Source organism: Oncorhynchus mykiss, chromosome 13 (genome assembly GCF_057628025.1).
Source record: "Oncorhynchus mykiss isolate SJ-2025 chromosome 13, ASM5762802v1, whole genome shotgun sequence".
Classification (NCBI taxonomy): Eukaryota; Metazoa; Chordata; class Actinopteri; order Salmoniformes; family Salmonidae; genus Oncorhynchus; species Oncorhynchus mykiss.
In genome coordinates this window covers 85,498,871-85,518,551 of record NC_143034.1, presented here as the reverse complement: position 1 = coordinate 85,518,551, position 19,681 = coordinate 85,498,871, and the positions used below count along the sequence as shown (strand labels likewise).

The 19,681-nt window shown below is 45.1% G+C and overlaps 1 protein-coding gene across 3 annotated transcripts in view; it reads left to right on the top strand.

The window, feature by feature from the left end:
- Positions 1-1,940: 1,940 nt before the first annotated feature.
- The window catches only part of smurf1 (SMAD specific E3 ubiquitin protein ligase 1), a 54,262-nt gene continuing 36,521 nt past the window's right edge, over positions 1,941-19,681 (top strand). For 2 of the 3 annotated variants that reach the window (XM_090197978.1, XM_090197977.1), the window contains exons 1-5: positions 1,941-2,258; positions 4,461-4,499; positions 5,090-5,198; positions 10,581-10,714; positions 12,503-12,568. In XM_090197978.1, the coding sequence (XP_090054104.1) occupies positions 2,204-2,258; positions 4,461-4,499; positions 5,090-5,198; positions 10,581-10,714; positions 12,503-12,568 (403 nt within the window). In that variant the 5' untranslated portion in view covers positions 1,941-2,203. The remainder of the gene's footprint in view (positions 2,259-4,460; positions 4,500-5,089; positions 5,199-10,580; positions 10,715-12,502; positions 12,569-19,681) is intronic. The other variant, XM_090197979.1, reaches the window with a different exon arrangement.

Here is a 19,681-nt window from a genome sequence, read left to right as displayed (position 1 = left end):
TCTCTCTCTCTCTCCTTTACCCACTCTCCTTTACCCTCTCTCCCCTCTCTCTCTCTCCTTTACCCTCTCTCTCTCTCTCTCTCTCCTTTACCCTCTCTCTCTCTCTCTCTCTCCTTTACCATCTCTCTCTCTCTCTCTCCTTTACCCTCTCTCTCTCTCTCCTTTACCCTCTCTCTCTCTCTCTCTCTCTCTCTCCTTTACCCTCTCTCCCCTCTCTCTCTCTCCTTTACCCTCTCTCTCTCTCTCTCTCTCTCTCCTTTACCCTCTCTCTCTCTCTCTCTCTCCTTTACCCTCTCTCTCTCTCTCTCTCTCCTTTACCCTCTCTCTCTCTCTCTCTCTCTCCTTTACCCTCTCTCGCTCTCTCTCCTTTACCCTCTCTCTCTCTCTCCTTTACCCTCTCTCTCTCTCTCTCTCTCTCCTTTACCCTCTCTCTCTCTCCTTTACCCTCTGTTCCCTCCCTCCTTTCTCTCTCTCTCTCTCCCCCCTCTGTTCCCTCCTTTCTCTCTCTCTCTCCTTTACCCTCTCTTCCCTCCTTTCTCTCTCTATCTCCTTTACCCTCTTCCCTCTCTCTCTCTCTCCTTTACCCTATTTTCCTTACTTTCTCTCTCTCCTTTACCCTCTCCTCCCATTCCTTCCTTCTCGCTCTCTCCTTTCTTCCTTTCCTTCTCTCTCTCTTCTTTACCCTCTCCTTCCTTCCTTTCCTTCTCTGTGTCTCTCCTTACTCTTTCCTCCTTCCCGCCTCCTTCTCTCTCCTTGCCATTCACACAAAAAAAAACATTTATCCTAAACAGTCCGATTCCCGAGCACGCCTATGTTTCCAGACCCGAGGAAGTATTTGCCATGTAACTTCAGGACATGCCTGTTTGAGCCAGTCCAGAACATAGAGATCCTATCAAATTACTAGAGGGGAAATGTCATAAACCGTCAAATTCCAGAATGGGGTGAAAATGGCAGCCATATTGGTCAGGGAGAAATCCAAACCATTCAAATTGGAATCCAGATTTTTCTTATGCATTAAAATAAAAGGCATGTGATATCAGAAATTATGTAATAGAATTATTGTCAACCTAAAATATTGTAATTTATACCATGCCATTGTTGAATGCTAATTTCTGAGTGGCTTGAATGGCATTCTAGAGCGTGTATTATTTCCCTTTATAAACTGGGTGGTTTGAGCCCTGAATGCTGATTGGCTGACAGCCGTGGTTACCACGGGCATGACAAAACCTTTATTTTTACTGTTCTGATTACATTGATAACCAGGTTATAATAGCAATAAGGCACTTCAGGGGGTTGTGGTATATGGCCAATAAACCACGGCTAAGGGCTGTATCCAAGCGTTGCGTCGGGTTTGTTTGGTTACCAAGGCAACTACTGTAGATTACTGTAGAACTAGAACTACTACTTTAGAAAACTTGCTAGATACTCAGTGGATGTTGAACACATTTCTAAAGACAAAAAAAACTAAACATTTCTAGCAGCAAATGTGCTACATTATAGCCATGATATGAAAGGGCCAATCAACTCCGTGGAAGGTTAGTTCCACTAGCATCCCATGGAAAATACAGTTTGACACTGTTCATTGTTTTCCATAGAATGCATAGCCACTCATTCATTATACCTTACATAATTATAAATACAATTTATGGGTTTTAAACCATTTTTTTATACAAAAATATTTGTTTACAGACCATAAATGTTTTGTTTGTTGGCTGTGGTGGATTGACTGCATTGTTTGAATGTTGGCATTTAATTAAAATAATGGAAATCATTCCTCTAAAACTGACTGGCCAGCTAGCTAACACACATACAGTGCAGATAAATGATTTACATTCATTATTTTTCACAATATCTTATCTTACAGCTCTGGGAAACCATGGTTGGTCGACTCCCTGACCAACATGGCCGCCCTTTAGACGATCATAAGACGGTTCATGACCCTTCTAGTATTCTAATTCTATGGTCTTCTAGTATTCTAATTCTATGGTCCAGAGCCACCGAAAATGTCCGTCTGTGTTGCGGCTCGATCGGGACGGGGGATTTCGCCAGGAAATAATACACATTTAACCCCTGAAGAAGACAGACACAAGCCACATATTCTGACAACCTAGAGTACTATCCCCCAGGAAGGAGTGTCGAGTTGGTGTGTTGGAGCGACACCAACAAAAAAACGGGAGTTTACAGTAACAGTTCTTCCGCTGTGATGTCGGGTCCTGGGTCTCGGAGGACCGGGTCCAGCATCAAAATCCGCCTGACAGGTAAACTAACTAAAACACCGTGAAAGCGCTTACGGTTTCATTTGTATTATTCGGGATTTAAAAGCCTGTAACAGGGGGGTGGACAGAGCTACATTTCCGAGCCTGTCATGGCGCCAGCGACACTGGACAGGGTTCACATCCGGGGGTTTCTCTATTTACTGACATCTAACGTTACGTACAATAGGTAACGTTAACTAGGCCTTAACTCTTATTAGTTAGTTCAAATAACTCAACAAACGGATGAGGATAGCTACTTCATTAACGTTATTAACTAGCTATTTAGATTGAAAGACGTCTAATATTCGCCTGATTTAACAGGCAGGTTTGTCTCTGCCAAATGCCATTGTAACAGCCTCGTCCAAGGTGTTTGGCTAGTTAACTAACGGGAACAGTTAGTTAGTAGGTTAGTCATGAGCTGAATACTACTCTGTTTAGTTGACCAGTGTCCTAACTAGACCTAACCAGTGTCCTAACGAGACCTAACCAGTGTCCTTCTGCCACGGTGGCCTAACTAGACCTAACCAGTGTCCCAACTAGACCTAACCAGTGTCCCAACTAGACCTAACCAGTGTCCTTCTGCCACAGTGGTTTAACTAGACCTAACCAGTGTCCTAACTAGACCTAACCAGTGTCCTCCTGCCACGGTGGCCTAACTAGTCCTAACCAGCGTCCTAACTAGACCTAACCAGTGTCCTAACTAGACCTAACCAGTGTCCTCCTGCCACGGCGGCCTAACTAGTCCTAACCAGCGTCCTAACTAGACCTAACCAGTGCCCTTCCTAGACTATTCAGGAGCTATTCTAGCGAACTACTTCCCCTATAACTGACCTGCTCTCTACATTACCAAGATATCTAACCTGGCTAACCAGTTAGCTAGCTAACTGATCTCAAAGCAGCTAGTTGGTAGGGTTTCTAGAGCAAATTAAGCCGCTCAGTAACGTTGACTAGCACCTAGATATTTTTTATTTTATTTTTTATAGTTGGCTCGTTAGTAGTTAGCCGATAACGTTAGTTAGCCAGACAATTCATCTGCTGAGTGTGTTTAGTAAGCATGTCACACCCAGAGTGTTGGCACACGTCTATTAGATAGCAAACCACACACAGTGTTGCTGTGTGAACCAGTGGACGAAGCTCAGTCCAGACTGCAGAAGACATCATCTCCATGTGAATAGAGACCCAGCCAGTCTGCACGGCTTCCATTAACTACTACAGTAACAGACATTGTTCCAGCTGTGTATCCAAATGAGACCTGTATCTGTCACAAACAACAGGTGGGTTAGGGTCAGAGAGAGACAACAGGTGGGTTAGGGTCAGAGAGAGACAACAGGTGGGTTAGGGTCAGAGAGAGACAACAGGTGGGTTAGGGTCAGAGAGAGACAACAGGTGGGTTAGGGTCAGAGAGAGACAACAGGTGGGTTAGGGTCAGAGAGAGACAACAGGTGGGTTAGGGTCAGAGAGAGACAACAGGTGGGTTAGGGTCAGAGAGAGACAACAGGTGGGTTAGGGTCAGAGAGAAACAACATGTGGGTTAGGGTCAGAGAGAGACAACAGGTGTAGGCTAACAGTGAAACGCTTACTTCAGGGCCCTTACCAACAATGCAGAGAGAGAGAAATGGAAAAAATAATAACACAAGGAATAAAATACACAACGTGTAAAAGGATAACATGGTGAGAGAGCAAGAGACCATTTAATACTCTCAATGAGACCAGGTCACCACAGACACACACTGAAATACACTACACACACATACACAGGATAGATGCTGAGAGAAGCTGTGGGGGGGAGGAGAAGGAGGAGAGAGAAGCTGTGGGGAGGAGGATGAGAGAGAAGCTGTGGGGAGGAGGATGAGAGAGAGAAGCTGTGGGGAGGAGGAGAGAGAAGCTGTGGGGAGGAGGATGAGAGAAGCTGTGGGGAGGAGGATGAGAGAGAAGCTGTGGGGAGGAGGAGAGAGAGAGAAGCTGTGGGGAGGAGGAGAGAGAGAGAAGCTGTGGGGAGGAGGAGGAGAGAGAAGCTGTGGGAAGAGGAGGAGAGAGAGAAGCTGTGGGAGAGAAAGGGAGGGAGATGAAGAGAGAAGCTGTGGGGAGGTGAAGAGACATCTGTTGATTGGCTTACAGCAGCCAGTCACTGATCTGATTGGCTGTCAGGCTGTCTGTAGCGACATCTGTTTGGTTGACTGACAGTTGTCTGTTCTGTGTTTTTAGTCTTATGTGCCAAGAACCTTGCAAAGAAAGACTTCTTCCGTAAGTATCTCTGATCCCTCTTCTCTGCCTGTCTCCTTCTGTAAGTATCTCTGATCCCTCTTCTCTGCCTGTCTCCTTCTGTAAGTATCTCTGATCCCTCCTCTCTGTCTGTCTCCTTCTGTAAGTATCTCTGATCCCTCCTCTCTGTCTGTCTCCTTCTGTAAGTATCTTTGATCCCTCCTCTCTGTCTGTCTCCTTCTGTAAGTATCTTTGATCCCTCCTCTCTGTCTGTCTCCTTCTGTAAGTATCTCTGATCCCTCCTCTCTGTCTGTCTCCTTCTGTAAGTATCTCTGATCCCTCCTCTCTGTCTGTCTCCTTCTGTAAGTATCTCTGATCCCTCCTCTCTGTCTGTCTCCTTCTGTAAGTATCTCTGATCCCTCCTCTCTGTCTGTCTCCTTCTGTAAGTATCTCTGGTCCCTCCTCTCTCTCTGTCTCCATCTCTCTTTCTGTCTTCCTCTCTCTTTCACATTCTACTTTATAATGTGTGTGTGTGTGTGTGTGTGTGTGTGTGTGTGTGTGTGTGTGTGTGTGTGTGTGTGTGTGTGTGTGTGTGTGTGTGTGTGTGTGTGTGTGTGTGTGTGTGTGTGTAGGGTTGCCAGACCCATTTGCAAAGGTAGTGGTGGATGGATCAGGACAGTGTCATTCTACAGACACAGTGAAGAGCACTCTGGACCCCAAATGGAACCAACACTATGACCTGTGAGTAAACCCGCTGAAACCCACACACCCACTGAACAGCAAAATAAAGTTCTGATCCGGTTCGTACCGGTTGATATCGTTCCGTTCCTTTTTAAGCACTGAGACGGGTCAGAGAATTCAGGGCCGTCACAGTGGGCGTTGAGTTATTGAGCAAGAGGGGCTGATTTCATGGGGCTACAGTCTGTTTCCCTTCCATTGATGACTAGTTTTTATATTACTGCTCTCTCTTCTTGTCCGTTGTCTGTGTCCGTTGTCTATACCGTGCTGTGTTGTCATTAGTTGCTGCCATGTTGTTGTGTTGCTACCGTGCTGTGTTGTCATGTTGTGTTGCTACCGTGCTGTGTTGTCATTAGTTGCTGCCATGTTGTTGTGTTGCTACCGTGCTGTGTTGTCATGTTGTGTTGCTACCGTGCTGTGTTGTCATGTTGTGTTGCTACCGTGCTGTGTTGTCATTAGTTGCTGCCATGTTGTTGTGTTGCTACCGTGCTGTGTTGTCATTAGTTGCTGCCATGCTATGTTGTTGTGTTGCTACCGTGCTGTGTTGTCATTAATTGCTGCCATGCTATGTTGTTGTGTTGCTACCGTGCTGTGTTGTCATTAGTTGCTGCCATGCTATGTTGTTGTGTTGCTACCGTGCTGTGTTGTCATTAGTTGCTGCCATGCTATGTTGTTGTGTTGCTACCGTGCTGTGTTGTCATTAGTTGCTGCCATGCTATGTTGTTGTGTTGCTACCGTGCTGTGTTGTCATTAGTTGCTGCCATGCTATGTTGTTGTGTTGCTACCGTGCTGTGTTGTCAATAGTTGCTGCCATGTTGTTGTCATGTTGTGTTGCTACCGTGCTGTGTTGTCATTAGTTGCTGCCATGTTGTTGTCATGTTGTGTTGCTACCATGCTGTTGTCATGTGTTGTTGTCATCTTGTGTTGCTACCATGATGTGTTGTCATGTGTTGCTACCATGCTGTGTTGTCATCTTGTGTTGCTAGCATGCTGTGATGCTACCATGTTGTGTTGCCTCCATGTTGTTGTCATGGTGTGTTGCTAGCATGCTGTGTTGCTACCATGCCGTGTTGCTACCATGTTGTTGTTTTGTTGCTAGCATGCTGTGTTGCTACCATGTTGTTGTTGTGTTGCTAGCATGCTGTGATGCTACCATGTTGTTGTTGTGTTGCTAGCATTTGTTGTTCACCGAGGCAGTAAATGGGTCTGTTCACTGAGGCAGGAGGACGTCGGTGCCCAACACACACGGTCTGTTCACTGAGGCAGTAGATGGTCTGTTCATTGAGGCAGGAGGACGTCGGTGCCCAACACACACGGTCTGTCACCGAGGCAGTAGACGGTCTGTTCACCGAGGCAGTAGTTGGTCTGTTCACTGAGGCAAGAGGACGTCGGTGCCCTACACACACGGTCTGTTCACCGAGGCAGTAGACGGTCTGTTCACCGAGGCAGTAGATGGTCTGTTCACTGAGGCAAGAGGACGTCGGTGCCCTACACACACGGTCTGTTCACTGAGGCAGTAGATGGTCTGTTCACTGAGGCAGGAGGATGTCGGTGCCCTACACACACGGTCTGTTCACTGAGGCAGTAGATGGTCTGTTCACTGAGGCAGGAGGATGTCGGTGCCCTACACACACGGTCTGTTCACCGAGGCAGTAGATGGTCTGTTCACTGAGGCAGGAGGACGTCGGTGCCCTACACACACGGTCTGTTCACCGAGGCAGTAGATGGTCTGTTCACTGAGGCAGGAGGACGTCGGTGCCCTACACACACGGTCTGTTCACCGAGGCGGTAGACGGTCTGTTCACCGAGGCGGTAGATGGTCTGTTCATTGAGGCAGGAGGACGTCGGTGCCCTACACACACGGTCTGTTCACAGAGGCGGTAGACGGTCTGTTCACCGAGGCGGTAGACGGCCTGTTCACCGAGGCGGTAGATGGTCTGTTCACTGAGGCAGGAGGACGTCGGTACCCTATACACATGGTCTGTTCACCGAGGCAGTAGACTGTCTGTTCACTGAGGCAGGAGGACGTCGGTGCCCTACACACACGGTCTCATCACGAGGCAGTAGACGGTCTGTTCGCCGAGGCAGTAGACGGTCTCTTCACCGAGGCAGGAGGACGTCGGTGCCCTACACACACGGTCTGTTCACCGAGGCAGTAGACGGTCTGTTCACCGAGTCAGTAGACGGTCTGTTCACCGAGGCAGTAGACGGTCTGTTCACCGAGGCAGGAGGACGTCGGTGCCCTACACACACGGTCTGTTCACCGAGGCAGTAGACGGTCTGTTCACCGAGGCAGTAGATGGTCTGTTCCCTGAGGCAAGAGGACGTCGGTGCCCTACACACACGGTCTGTTCACCGAGGCAGTAGATGGTCTGTTCACTGAGGCAGGAGGACGTCGGTGCCCTACACACACGGTCTGTTCACCGAGGCGGTAGACGGTCTGTTCACCGAGGCGGTAGACGGCCTGTTCACCAAGGCGGTAGATGGTCTGTTCACTGAGGCAGGAGGACGTCGGTGCCCTACACACATGGTCTGTTCACCGAGGCAGTAGACGGTCTGTTCACCGAGGCAGGAGACGCCGGAGCCCTACACACACAGTCTGTTCACTGAGGCAGTAGATGATCTGTTCACTGAGGCAGTAGATGGTCTGTTCACCGAGGCAGTAGACGGTCTGTTCACCGAGGCAGTAGACGGTCTGTTCACCGAGGCAGTAGACGGTCTGTTCACCGAGGCAGTAGACGGTCTGTTCACCGAGGCAGTAGACGGTCTGTTCACCGAGGCAGTAGACGGTCGGTTCACCGAGGCAGTAGACGGTCGGTTCACCGAGGCAGTAGACGGCCTTCTGGAAAGTCTTCTAGCCTGTAGGGACATTGTGGGGAGCTAGCGTGATGCAGTGATGTCCCTACCTATACATGCATATCTACCTCAGTCACCTCAGCCACTGCACATCGACTCAGTACTGGTACCCTGTGTGTATATAGCCTAGTTATCATTACTCAGTACTGGTACCCTGTATTGGAGAAGAAAGTAAAAGTGCAACATGTGCCATGTAAGAAAGCTAACGTTTAAATTCCTTGCTCCGAACATGAGAACATATAAAAGCTGGTGGTTCCTTTTAACATGAGTCTTCAATATTCCCAGGTAAGAAGTTTTAGGTTGAAGTTATTCTAGGAATTATAGGACTATTTCTCTCTCTACCATTTGTATTTCATATACCTTTTGACTATTGGATGTTCTAATTGGTACTATAGTATTGCCAGCCTAATCTCGGGAGTTGGTACTATAGTATTGCCAGCCTAATCTCGGGAGTTGGTACTATAGTATTGCCAGCCTAATCTCGGGAGTTGGTACTATAAAATTGCCAGCCTAATCTCGGGAGTTGGTACTATAGTATTGCCAGCCTAATCTCGGGAGTTGTTACGATAGTATTGCCAGCCTCATCTCGGGAGTTGGTACTATAGTATTACCAGCCTCATCTCGGGAGTTGGTACTATAGTATTGCCAGCCTAATCTCGGGAGTTGGTACGATAGTATTGCCAGCCTCATCTCGGGAGTTGGTACTATAGTATTGCCAGCCTCATCTCGGGAGTTGGTACTATAGTATTGCCAGCCTCATCTCGGGAGTTGGTACTATAGTATTGCCAGTCTAATCTCGGGAGTTGGTACTATAGTATTGCCAGCCTAATCTCGGGAGTTGGTACTATAGTATTGCCAGCCTAATCTCGGGGGTTGGTACTATAGTATTGCCAGCCTAATCTCGGGAGTTGGTACTATAGTATTGCCAGCCTCATCTCGGGAGTTGGTACTATAGTATTGCCAGCCTCATCTTGGGAGTTGGTACTATAGTATTGCCAGCCTCATCTCGGGAGTTGGTACTATAGTATTGCAGCCTAATCTCGGGAGTTGGTACTATAGTATTGCCAGCCTAATCTCGGGAGTTGGTACTATAGTATTGCCAGCCTAATCTCGGGAGTTGGTACTATAGTATTGCCAGCCTAATCTCGGGAGTTGGTACTATAGTATTGCCAGCCTCATCTCGGGAGTTGGTACTATAGTATTGCCAGCCTCATCTCGGGAGTTGGTACTGTAGTATTGCCAGCCTCATCTCGGGAGTTGGTACTATAGTATTGCCAGCCTCATCTCGGGAGTTGGTACTATAGTATTGCCAGCCTCATCTCGGGAGTTGGTACTATAGTATTGCAGCCTAATCTCGGGAGTTGGTACGCTTGAAGTCGTAAACAGAGCTGTGCTTCAAGCATTGCTAAGAGCTGCTCGCAAACACAGTAAAGTTTGAATGAATGCTTACGAGCCTGCTGCTGCCTACCACCGCTCAGTCAGACTGCTCTATAAAATCTCAAATCATAGACTTAATTATAATATAATAACACACAGAAATACGAGCCTCGGGTCATTAACATGGTCAAATACGGAAACTATCATTTCGAAAACAAAATGTTTATTCTTTCAGTGAAAGACCGTTCTGTATTTTATCTAACGGGTGGCATCCCTCAGCCTGAATATTGCTGTTACATTGTATCTTGTATCAACCAAACCAGCAACTTACCTTGGCTCCTTGCAGCCACAAGGTCATTTTGACGCTGCACCTGTGTACCAGGTGTTCGTCCTGCCACTCAGTCTCCTCGTGGAGAAATGTAATCAGCCACAAGGTGGTCATCCTGCCACTCAGTCTCCTCGTGGAGAAATGTAATCAGCCACAAGGTGGTCATCCTGCCACTCAGTCTCCTCGTGGAGAAATGTAATCAGCCACAAGGTGGTCGTCCTGCCACTCAGTCTCCTCGTGGAGGAATGTAATCAGCCACAAGGTGGTCGTCCTGCCACTCAGTCTCCTCGTGGAGAAATGTAATCAGCCACAAGGTGGTCATCCTGCCACTCAGTCTCCTCGTGGAGAAATGTAATCAGCCACAAGGTGGTCGTCCTGCCACTCAGTCTCCTCGTGGAGAAATGTAATCAGCCACAAGGTGGTCGTCCTGCCACTCAGTCTCCTCGTGGAGAAATGTAATCAGCCACAAGGTGGTCATCCTGCCACTCAGTCTCCTCGTGGAGAAATGTAATCAGCCACAAGGTGGTCGTCCTGCCACTCAGTCTCCTCGTGGAGAAATGTAATCAGCCACAAGGTGGTCGTCCTGCCACTCAGTCTCCTCGTGGAGAAATGTAATCGGCCACAAGGTGGTCGTCCTGCCACTCAGTCTCCTCGTGGAGAAATGTAATCGGCCACAAGGTGATCGTCCTGCCACTCAGTCTCCTCGTGGAGAAATGTAATCGGACGATTTAACGATTGTTATGAAAACTTGAAATCGGCCCTAATTAATCTGTCGACCTCTAATCCTGACCTGTGTGTGTGTGTGTGTGTGCGTGTGCGTGTAGGTACATAGGGAAGACAGACTCCATCACCATCAGTGTGTGGAACCATAAGAAGATCCACAAGCGGCAGGGCGCCGGGTTCCTGGGCTGTATACGACTGCTGGCTAACTCCATCAGCAGACTGAAAGACACTGGCTGTAAGACACACACACACACAGGCTGTATACGACTGCTGGCTAACTCCATCAGCAGACTGAAAGACACTGGCTGTAAGACACACACACACACAGGCTGTATACGACTGCTGGCTAACTCCATCAGCAGACTGAAAGACACTGGCTGTAAGAGACACACACACACACACAGGCTGTATACGACTGCTGGCTAACTCCATCAGCAGACTGAAAGACACGGGCTGTAAGACACACACACACACATACACACACATGCTGTATACGACTGCTGGCTAACTCCATCTGCAGACTGAAAGACACGGGCTGTAAGAGACACACACACACACACACACACACACACACACACACACACACTGATCATAACAGCTGAAACAGAGCAGTACCTTCTCCTCCATACAGCTAGACTGACCATACCAGCTGAAACAGAGCAGTACCTCCTCCACGTCTGCGCTATCTTTGTTCAGGTGCATGGTTTCACTTCTAAAATTGTATAACTGCCTTAATTTTGCTGGACCCCAGGAAGAGTAGCTGCTGCCTTGCAGCTAATGGGGATCCATAATAAACCCCAGGAAGAGTAGCTGCTGCCTTGGCAGGAACTAATGGGGATCCATAATAAACCCCAGGAAGAGTAGCTGCTGCCTTGGCAGGAACTAATGGGGATCCATAATAAACCAAAGGAAGAGTAGCTGCTGCAGGAACTAATGGGGATCCATAATAAACCCCAGGAAGAGTAGCTGCTGCCTTGGCAGGAACTAATGGGGATCCATAATAAACCCCAGGAAGAGTAGCTGCTGCCTTGGCAGGAACTAATGGGGATCCATAATAAACCCCAGGAAGAGTAGCTGCTGCCTTGGCAGGAACTAATGGGGATCCATAATAAACCCCAGGAAGAGTAGCTGCTGTCTTGGCAGGAACTAATGGGGATCCATAATAAACCCCAGGAAGAGTAGCTGCTGCCTTGGCAGGAACTAATGGGGATCCATAATAAACCCCAGGAAGAGTAGCTGCTGCCTTGGCAGGAACTAATGGGGATCCATAATAAACCCCAGGAAGAGTAGCTGTAGCCTTGCAGCTAATGGGGATCCATAATAAACCCCAGGAAGAGTAGCTGCTGCCTTGGCAGGAACTAATGGGGATCCATAATAAACAGGATGCACCTGAGCTCAGTTTTGAGTCTCATAAAAAATGGTCTGAATACTTATGTAAATAAGGTATTTCTGTTCAGAATTTTTTATACATTTGCAAAAATGTTTAAAAAAAACTTTTCGTTTTGCCAATATGGGGTATTGTGATGTCATTATGGGGTATTGTGATGTCATTATGGGGTATTGTGATGTCATTATGGGGTATTGTGATGTCATTATGGGGTATTGTGATGTCATTATGGGGTATTGTGATGTCATTATGGGGTATTGTGATGTCATTATGGGGTATTGTGTGTAGCTTGATGAGGGAAATGCTTTATTTTAGAATAAGGCTGTAATGTAACCACATTTGGGAAAGTGAAGGGGACTGACAAATATCAGTTTTATTAGGTACCAACAGTGTCCAAAACATGTTCAGACCTTTACTGCCGACGGCAGTTACAACGGGGGGACTTTAGTTATGTTAGCAGATTGACATGTTCTGGCATGGATCTGTAGCACACGGGTACACTACAAACTCCACTCTCTCTCTCTCTCTCTCTCTCTCTCTGTCTCTCTCTCTCTCTGTCTCTCTGTCTCTCTGTCTCTCTGTCTCTCTCTCTCTGTCTCGCTCTCTCTCGCTCTCTCTCGCTCTCTCTCTCTCCAGACCAGCGGTTGGATCTGTGTAAGCTGAATCCATCAGACAGTGATGCAGTACGGGGACAGATCGTAGGTAAGACTGACTGGGTTTCCGTTAGGAAAATGTGGTGCTGGACAACATGACAGATTTTAATTTGCCCATATTAATTTATTAGGGGTCCAAACACATTTATTTGTATTCTTTATTTAAACGAGGCAAGTCGGTTAAGGACAAATTCTTAATTACAATGACGGCTAAACCTGGACGACGCTGGGTCAATTGTGCGCCGCCGGATGTGATACAGCCTGGATTCGAACCAGGGACTGTAGTGACGCTTCTTGCACTGAGATACAGTGTCTTAGACCGCTGCGCCACTCGGGAACCCATTTTGGCACTTACATTACATATAAAACTAAAGATAAAACAGTACATTATATAACATTATTACACCACTACATATCTACAATACAACATGTATAATACCACTATACAACAATATTACAGTGTACATGTGTAGAGTGCGTGTCTTATCATGTGTGTGCGTGTGTCTGTACCTTTTGTGTGTCTCTTCACAGTTAGTGTTGTTCTATAAGGTGTACTTTAACCTGTTTTTAAATCTGATTCTAATGCTGCATCAGTTACTTGATGTGGACTAAAAGCTTGTTGACCAATCAGGACCTGAATATGACTGCCCTTCACATAATCATTTAACACGTTCATACATTGTTTTATGTGGTTATTACACATTGATTACACGATCACTCCTATTTCATATGTCACAGCGATTCATCGATACGTATGCTATGATGCTGGTAAAATTATCTCGCGCACCTACAGTGCTGGTCATATAAAAAAGCTAGCTAGCTCATGGATGCAAACAATGTTATTCCCCAAAAACATAGCAAAACAACAATCTGTTTCAGTAGCTATAGTTAGCTAGCTAACATCTGTTTTAGTAGCTGTAGTTAGCTAGCTAACATCTGTTTCAGTAGCTGTAGTTAGCTAGCTAACATCTGTTTTCAGTAGCTGTAGTTAGCTAGCTAACATCTGTTTCAGTAGCTGTAGTTAGCTAGCTAACTATAAGGCTAGGTGTCATCATCTAAAATAACCCTAATTTATAAGACAGTTATTTCAAATCAAATAACATTTATTTATATAGCCCTTCGTACATCAGCTGATATCTCAAAGTGCTGTACAGAAACCCAGCCTAAAACCCCAAACAGCAAGCAATGCAGGTGTAGAAGCACGGTGGTTAGGAAAAACTCCCTAGAAAGGCCAAAACCTAGGAAGAAACCTAGAGAGGAACCAGGCTATGTGGGGTGGGGAGTCATCATGTCAGGTATTCCTGGGGCATGGTCCTAGGGCTCAGGTCCTCCGAGAGAGAGAAAGAAAGAGAGAATTAGAGAGAGCATATGTGGGATGGCCAGTCCTCTTCTGGCTGTGCCGGGTGGAGATTATAACAGAACATGGCCAAGATGTTCAAATGTTCATAAATGACCAGCATGGTCGAATAATAATAAGGCAGAACAGTTTAAACTGGAGCAGCAGCACGGCCAGGTGGACTGGGGACAACAAGGAGTCATCATGTCAGGTAGTCCTGGGGCATCAGGTCCTCCGAGAGAGAGAAAGAAAGAGATTAATTGATTAATGGTGGTCGGTTAAGCTAACCACAATAAGGATTAGCCACAATAGTGGACTTCAAAATAAAAGTATGTAATTGACAGTGATGCAAATGAATACAAATAGTATAATTATGCCATAATTGAATAGATCATGCTAAACGAGGTTGGAATGTTGTTATATGAAATCAACAAAGGACAATGATTTGTTAATTTGACAAAAATCTGTTGAAATCACACTGGATGTATTATACTTTAGAGTTGCATTGGGGGCATCCTTATTTCACTGTACAGCCTTACCTATGGATTGTGGGTCAATGACATGGGGTATCAGTCTACTCCGTGACACCCAGAGAACATTAGCATCATAGCTCTTATTGCGGGACTCTGAAACAACTGTGAATTGAGCCACATTTATTGTCAACCTGTTTGTATTGAACACTATTCATGAGGAAAAACAATACTGCATGGATGTTTTGGAGTCTGAAAACTCTGAGGAGGATGTTGGAAAAAAATATCTTGGGTATTGAGTAGACTGTTACATCATATCATTGATTCTCAATCCTTAGGTAAAGCGGTAGAGTGCAATATGAATGTCAAAACACACAATAGACTGACTGGGGAGGTGATTTTACACAGTCACAGTCCCGCGATAAGAGCTACAACGTTAATATTTGCGTAAACTTTTCACGGTTGTGTTCTGCGGGCGTCACCGAGGGGACTGATACCCCATTTCATTGCTTCACATTCCAACCTTGTTTAACATTATCTAGTCTAAATATGGCAGGATTCCACCAATTGTAACCTTCTGCATCACTTTCAAATAAGTACTTTTATTTTGAAGGCAATTCGCAAATTCCACTATTGTGCCTAATCCTTATTGTGGCTAGCTTCACAACACATAACCCGGTCCGGTCGAGCCTCACTAGCCAGATGAAGCTAGCTGGCTGCTTATAACGTTAGCTTTGGGCAACAGGGTTAAGTAGCTGGCTAGCTATTTATTTTATGAACTGAAGTTCAATTTCAATAGCCGAACAACAAGTGGCAACCTAGCTAATACTTACTCAAGGATTCCTAACTCATTGCTAAGAATAATGAAAATGACTGCAGTTTCTACTGGTCATTGTTTTCAGGCTGGTTGTATTGGTGCTAGATAGGTACCAAGCTAACGCTAGCTACCCCAGAAGTTGCGTTCTAACAAATAATGCTTTATTACCCAACGCGGTATTGTAAACACATCGTTCATGGCCAGTGTTTGCTTGTTTGCAGACTTTTCCTGTACAGATTTGACAGCGCTGATAGTAGTGGTGTTGCTTGGCTTTGAACGTGCAGATTCAGAACACACGACATTCTATAATAGAACTGTGTTATTTGACGTGTCAAATTAAAAGCTTATTTAACGCGGCAAATTGTGTTATTATAAAATAGTGTTTATTTGACGTATCTTTTCTGACACGTAAAGACCCAAACGGCAATCCATAGTATGTCGTGAAGCTAATAGCAGTGACACTATTACTGTGTAACTCCGGTAGGGCAACATCTGAAAAATAGTGCACTTGGTAGTGTGTAGAGTGTCGTGGAAATTTCCTTAATTACCAAATGATGAGAGAGCAAATCACACACCAGTCAGAGTTATGCTTAATCTTCACCTTTTAATAATAATTAAGCTTTTGCAATAGCATTTTGACTTTCAACATTTCAGTATCTCTAATGAAAAGTTGAGAGTGGTCAACATAATGGCAACTGGGATCTTTTATAGCAAAGATCCACCCCCCTAGACGACATGACAAACCACAGGTCTTAGGAACTTACACAAAGAAAGACTTCACTTCAGAGAGAAGTATCCCCTAGCCAGACAGCATTGGCTATAAATTATCGTTCAGTTTGGTCTCCTAAACAAAGCTCTTATCTCGTTCTTGGTACAAAATGGTACCAAGACATTACCCCCACCCAATGATATATATCAATTGTAATTTCAGACACTCCCATCCCAAATACAACCAATTCTGGACAAGCTCACGGAGAGGAAAGTGAGCCTCTAGGTCAAGATAAGGGCAACGAGAGAGGGAACATAGAATGGTTCCAGACACTGCCATCCTCCTCTCCCCGATGGGAAAAGTAGGGAGTGACTGGCACACAGACATTGTGGAGCCAAGAGATAATTGGTTCCCCATCAATCATCCCTTCACATGGCTTAAAATATACGTTTACACATGAAGACAAGCTTGACCTCTCCCTTCTCTGCGGCCCAAGTAACTGAACCCTGACAGAGAACAGATAACTGAAAATGGCCAACACTATAGTACAACAAGATACATTCTGATGAGAAGTAACTCACAAGCATAAAATGAAAATAAAACATCTTATCTATGTCACCCAACTAATTCTGATTAATCCCCAACAAGAATCGTGGCCAAAAGTTTTGAGAATGACACAAATATTAATTTTCACAGTCTGCTGCATCAGTTTGTATGATGGCAATTTGCATATACTCCAGAATGTTATGTTGTTGGCTTCAGGGCGCCCAAGAAAGTCCAGCAAAACATCAAGGACAGACTGATATTCTACAAAAGGTACAGGGATTGGACTGCTGAGGACTGGGCTAAAGTCATTTTCTCTGATGAATCCCCTTTCCGATTTTTTTGGAGCATCCGGAATAAGACTTGTTCGGAGAAGACAAGGTGAGCGCTACCATCAGTCCTGTGTCATGCCAACATTAAAGCATCCTGAGACCATTCATGTGTGGGGTTGCTTCTCAGCCAAGGGAGTGGGCTCACTCACAATGTTGCCTAAGAACACAGCCATGAATAAAGAGTGGTACCAACACATCCTCCGAGGGCAACTTCTCCCAACCATCCAGGAACAGTTTGGTGATGAACAATACCTTTTCCAGCATGATGGAGCACCTTGCCATAAGGCAAAAGTGATAACTAAGTAGCTCGGGGAACAAAACATCCATATTTTGGGCCCATGGCCAGGAAACTCCCCAGACCTTAATCCCATTGAGAACTTGTGGTCAATCCTCAAGAGGCGGGTGGACAAACAAAACCCCACAAATGCTGAGAAACTCCAAGCTTCCACGACAGAGAACGGTTGATTGTCAACATCATCCACGACAGAGAACGGTTGATTGTCAACATCCTCCACGACAGAGAACGGTTGATTGTCAACATCCTCCACGACAGAGAACGGTTGATTGTCAACATCCTCCACGACAGAGAACGGTTGATTGTCAACATCCTCCACGACAGAGAACGGTTGATTGTCAATGAATCCCATTAACTTGGTGTTATGGATTTCACCTTTGAGTTGTCTCACTGAAAATCAAATCTAATTTATTTATAAAGCCCTTCTTACATCAGCTGATATCTCAAAGTGCTGTACAGAAACCTGAAATGTTCTTACTCTTTCAAATGACTGTTTGACTTGTTGACTGCTCGATCCACACAGCAGACATTGTGGGCTAGGTTAGGAACGCTGTGTTGCACGTGTAGTGCAACATTTTACATGGCATCATTACGCTGTGTACCTACGTTATATAGGTATGCACGTCATCTACCTACGTTATATAGGTATGCACGTCAGCTTTGACATCGGCTTTAAACTAGACTTCGGGTCGATACCGATGTTGACATTTTAGCTAATATCGACCGATTCCGATATGTTTACCGATATATCGTGCATCCCTAGTACAAACATTATTGGGCACAGACAACAGCACAACGGGCAACAAGGTAGAGACAACAATACATCACAACAATACATCACGCTAAGCAGCCACAACTGCCAGTAAGAGTGTCCATGATTGAGTCTTTGAATGAAGAGATGGAGATAAAACTATCCAGTTTGAGTGTTTGTTGCAGCTCGTTCCAGTCGCTAGCTGCAGCGAACTGAAAAGAGAAGTGACTAGGATTGTGCCATTGGCTTCTGGACAGTGAAAGAAAGTTGAAATGAAAAACAATTAAACAGGAGAGAAATGCTGGTTTCAATGGCCTATTAGGAAGACTTTATAAAATAATTGCCTCCACGTTTCCGTAATAGCCTGCCTACAGTTGCCTGTACACTTGAATAGTGAATGGGAGGCGCTCATCAATTACCATTTGGAAAATAAAAATAGTAGCTCTTTTTTTAAGCATGGCCATCAAAACTGTTTTAACACGCCATTTGCATTTAAAAAGTCAGAAATAGCAATTCAATTCATCACTAACCTTTGATCTTCATCAGATGGCACTCACAGGACTTCATGTTACACAATAAATGTGTGTTTTGTTCGATAAAGTTAATCTTTATGTCCAAAAACCTCATTTGAAATGGGTGTGTTATGTTCAGAAATGCATTGTCTCAAACAAACATCCGGTGAAAGTGCAGAGAGCCACATCAAACAACAGAAATACTCATCATAAACATTGATAAAAGATACAAGTGTTGAACATACGAATACAGATAAACTTCTCCTTAATGCAACCGCTGTGTCAGATTTCAAAAAGGCTTTAAGGCGAAAGCACACTTTGCGATTATGTTAGGTCAGCGCCTAGACACAGAAACCCATACAGCCATTTTCCAACCAAGGTGAGGTGTCACAAAAGTCAGAAATAACGTAAAAAATAATCCCTTACCTTTGATGATCTTCATCTGGTGGCACTCACAGGTCTCCATGTTAGACAATAAATGTTTGTTTTGTTCGATAAAGTTGATCTTTATGTCCAAATACCTTCGTTTTGTTGGTGCGTTTTGTTCAGAAATCCAAAGGCACAATGCGAGCTCTCAACACCTCAAGACGAAAAGTAAAAAAAGTACAATAAAAGATAGTAGAAACGTGTCAAACGATGTTTAAAATCAATCCTCAGGGTGTTTTTGTCATAAATAATAAATAATATTTAAACCGGACAAAAACTTTGTCAATAGAAAACTCCTGATCACGTGCTTCGTTCATGTCTGGAAGTTTCCACTGTCATCGGATTGAAAGCGGTGTATCTCCCTCATTTTTCAGAGTAAAAGCCTGAAACAATGCCTAAAGACTGGTCACATGTTGAGGAAGCCATAGAGCTTGTGAACTGGGTCCTAAGTCTTTGTATGGTGGATAGGCTTTCAATGGAAAAACAGCCTTTCAAAATAATAGTACTTCCTGGTTGGATTTTCCTCGGGTTTTCGCCTGCCATATCAGTTCTGTTATACTCAGATATTATTTTAACCGTTTTGGAAACTTTACAGTGTTTTCTATCAAAATCTACTAATTATATGCATACCCTAGCTTATGGGCCTGAGTAGCAGGCAGTTTAATTTGGGCACACTTTTCATCCGGAGGTGAAAATACCGCCCCCTGACCAAGACAGGTTAAGAGTACGGGTTAGGGTTTATGTTAAGGTTAGGGTAAGGGTACGGGTTAGGGTTTATGTTAAGGTTAGGGTTAGAGTACGGGTTAGGGTAAGAGTACGGGTTAGGGTTAAAGTTAAGGTTAGGGTAAGAGTACGGGTTAGGGTAAGAGTACGGGTTAGGGTAAGAGTACGGGTTTGGGTTTATGTTAAGGTTAGGGTAAGAGTACGGGTTAGGGTTTATGTTAAGGTTAGGGTAAGTGTACGGGTTAGGG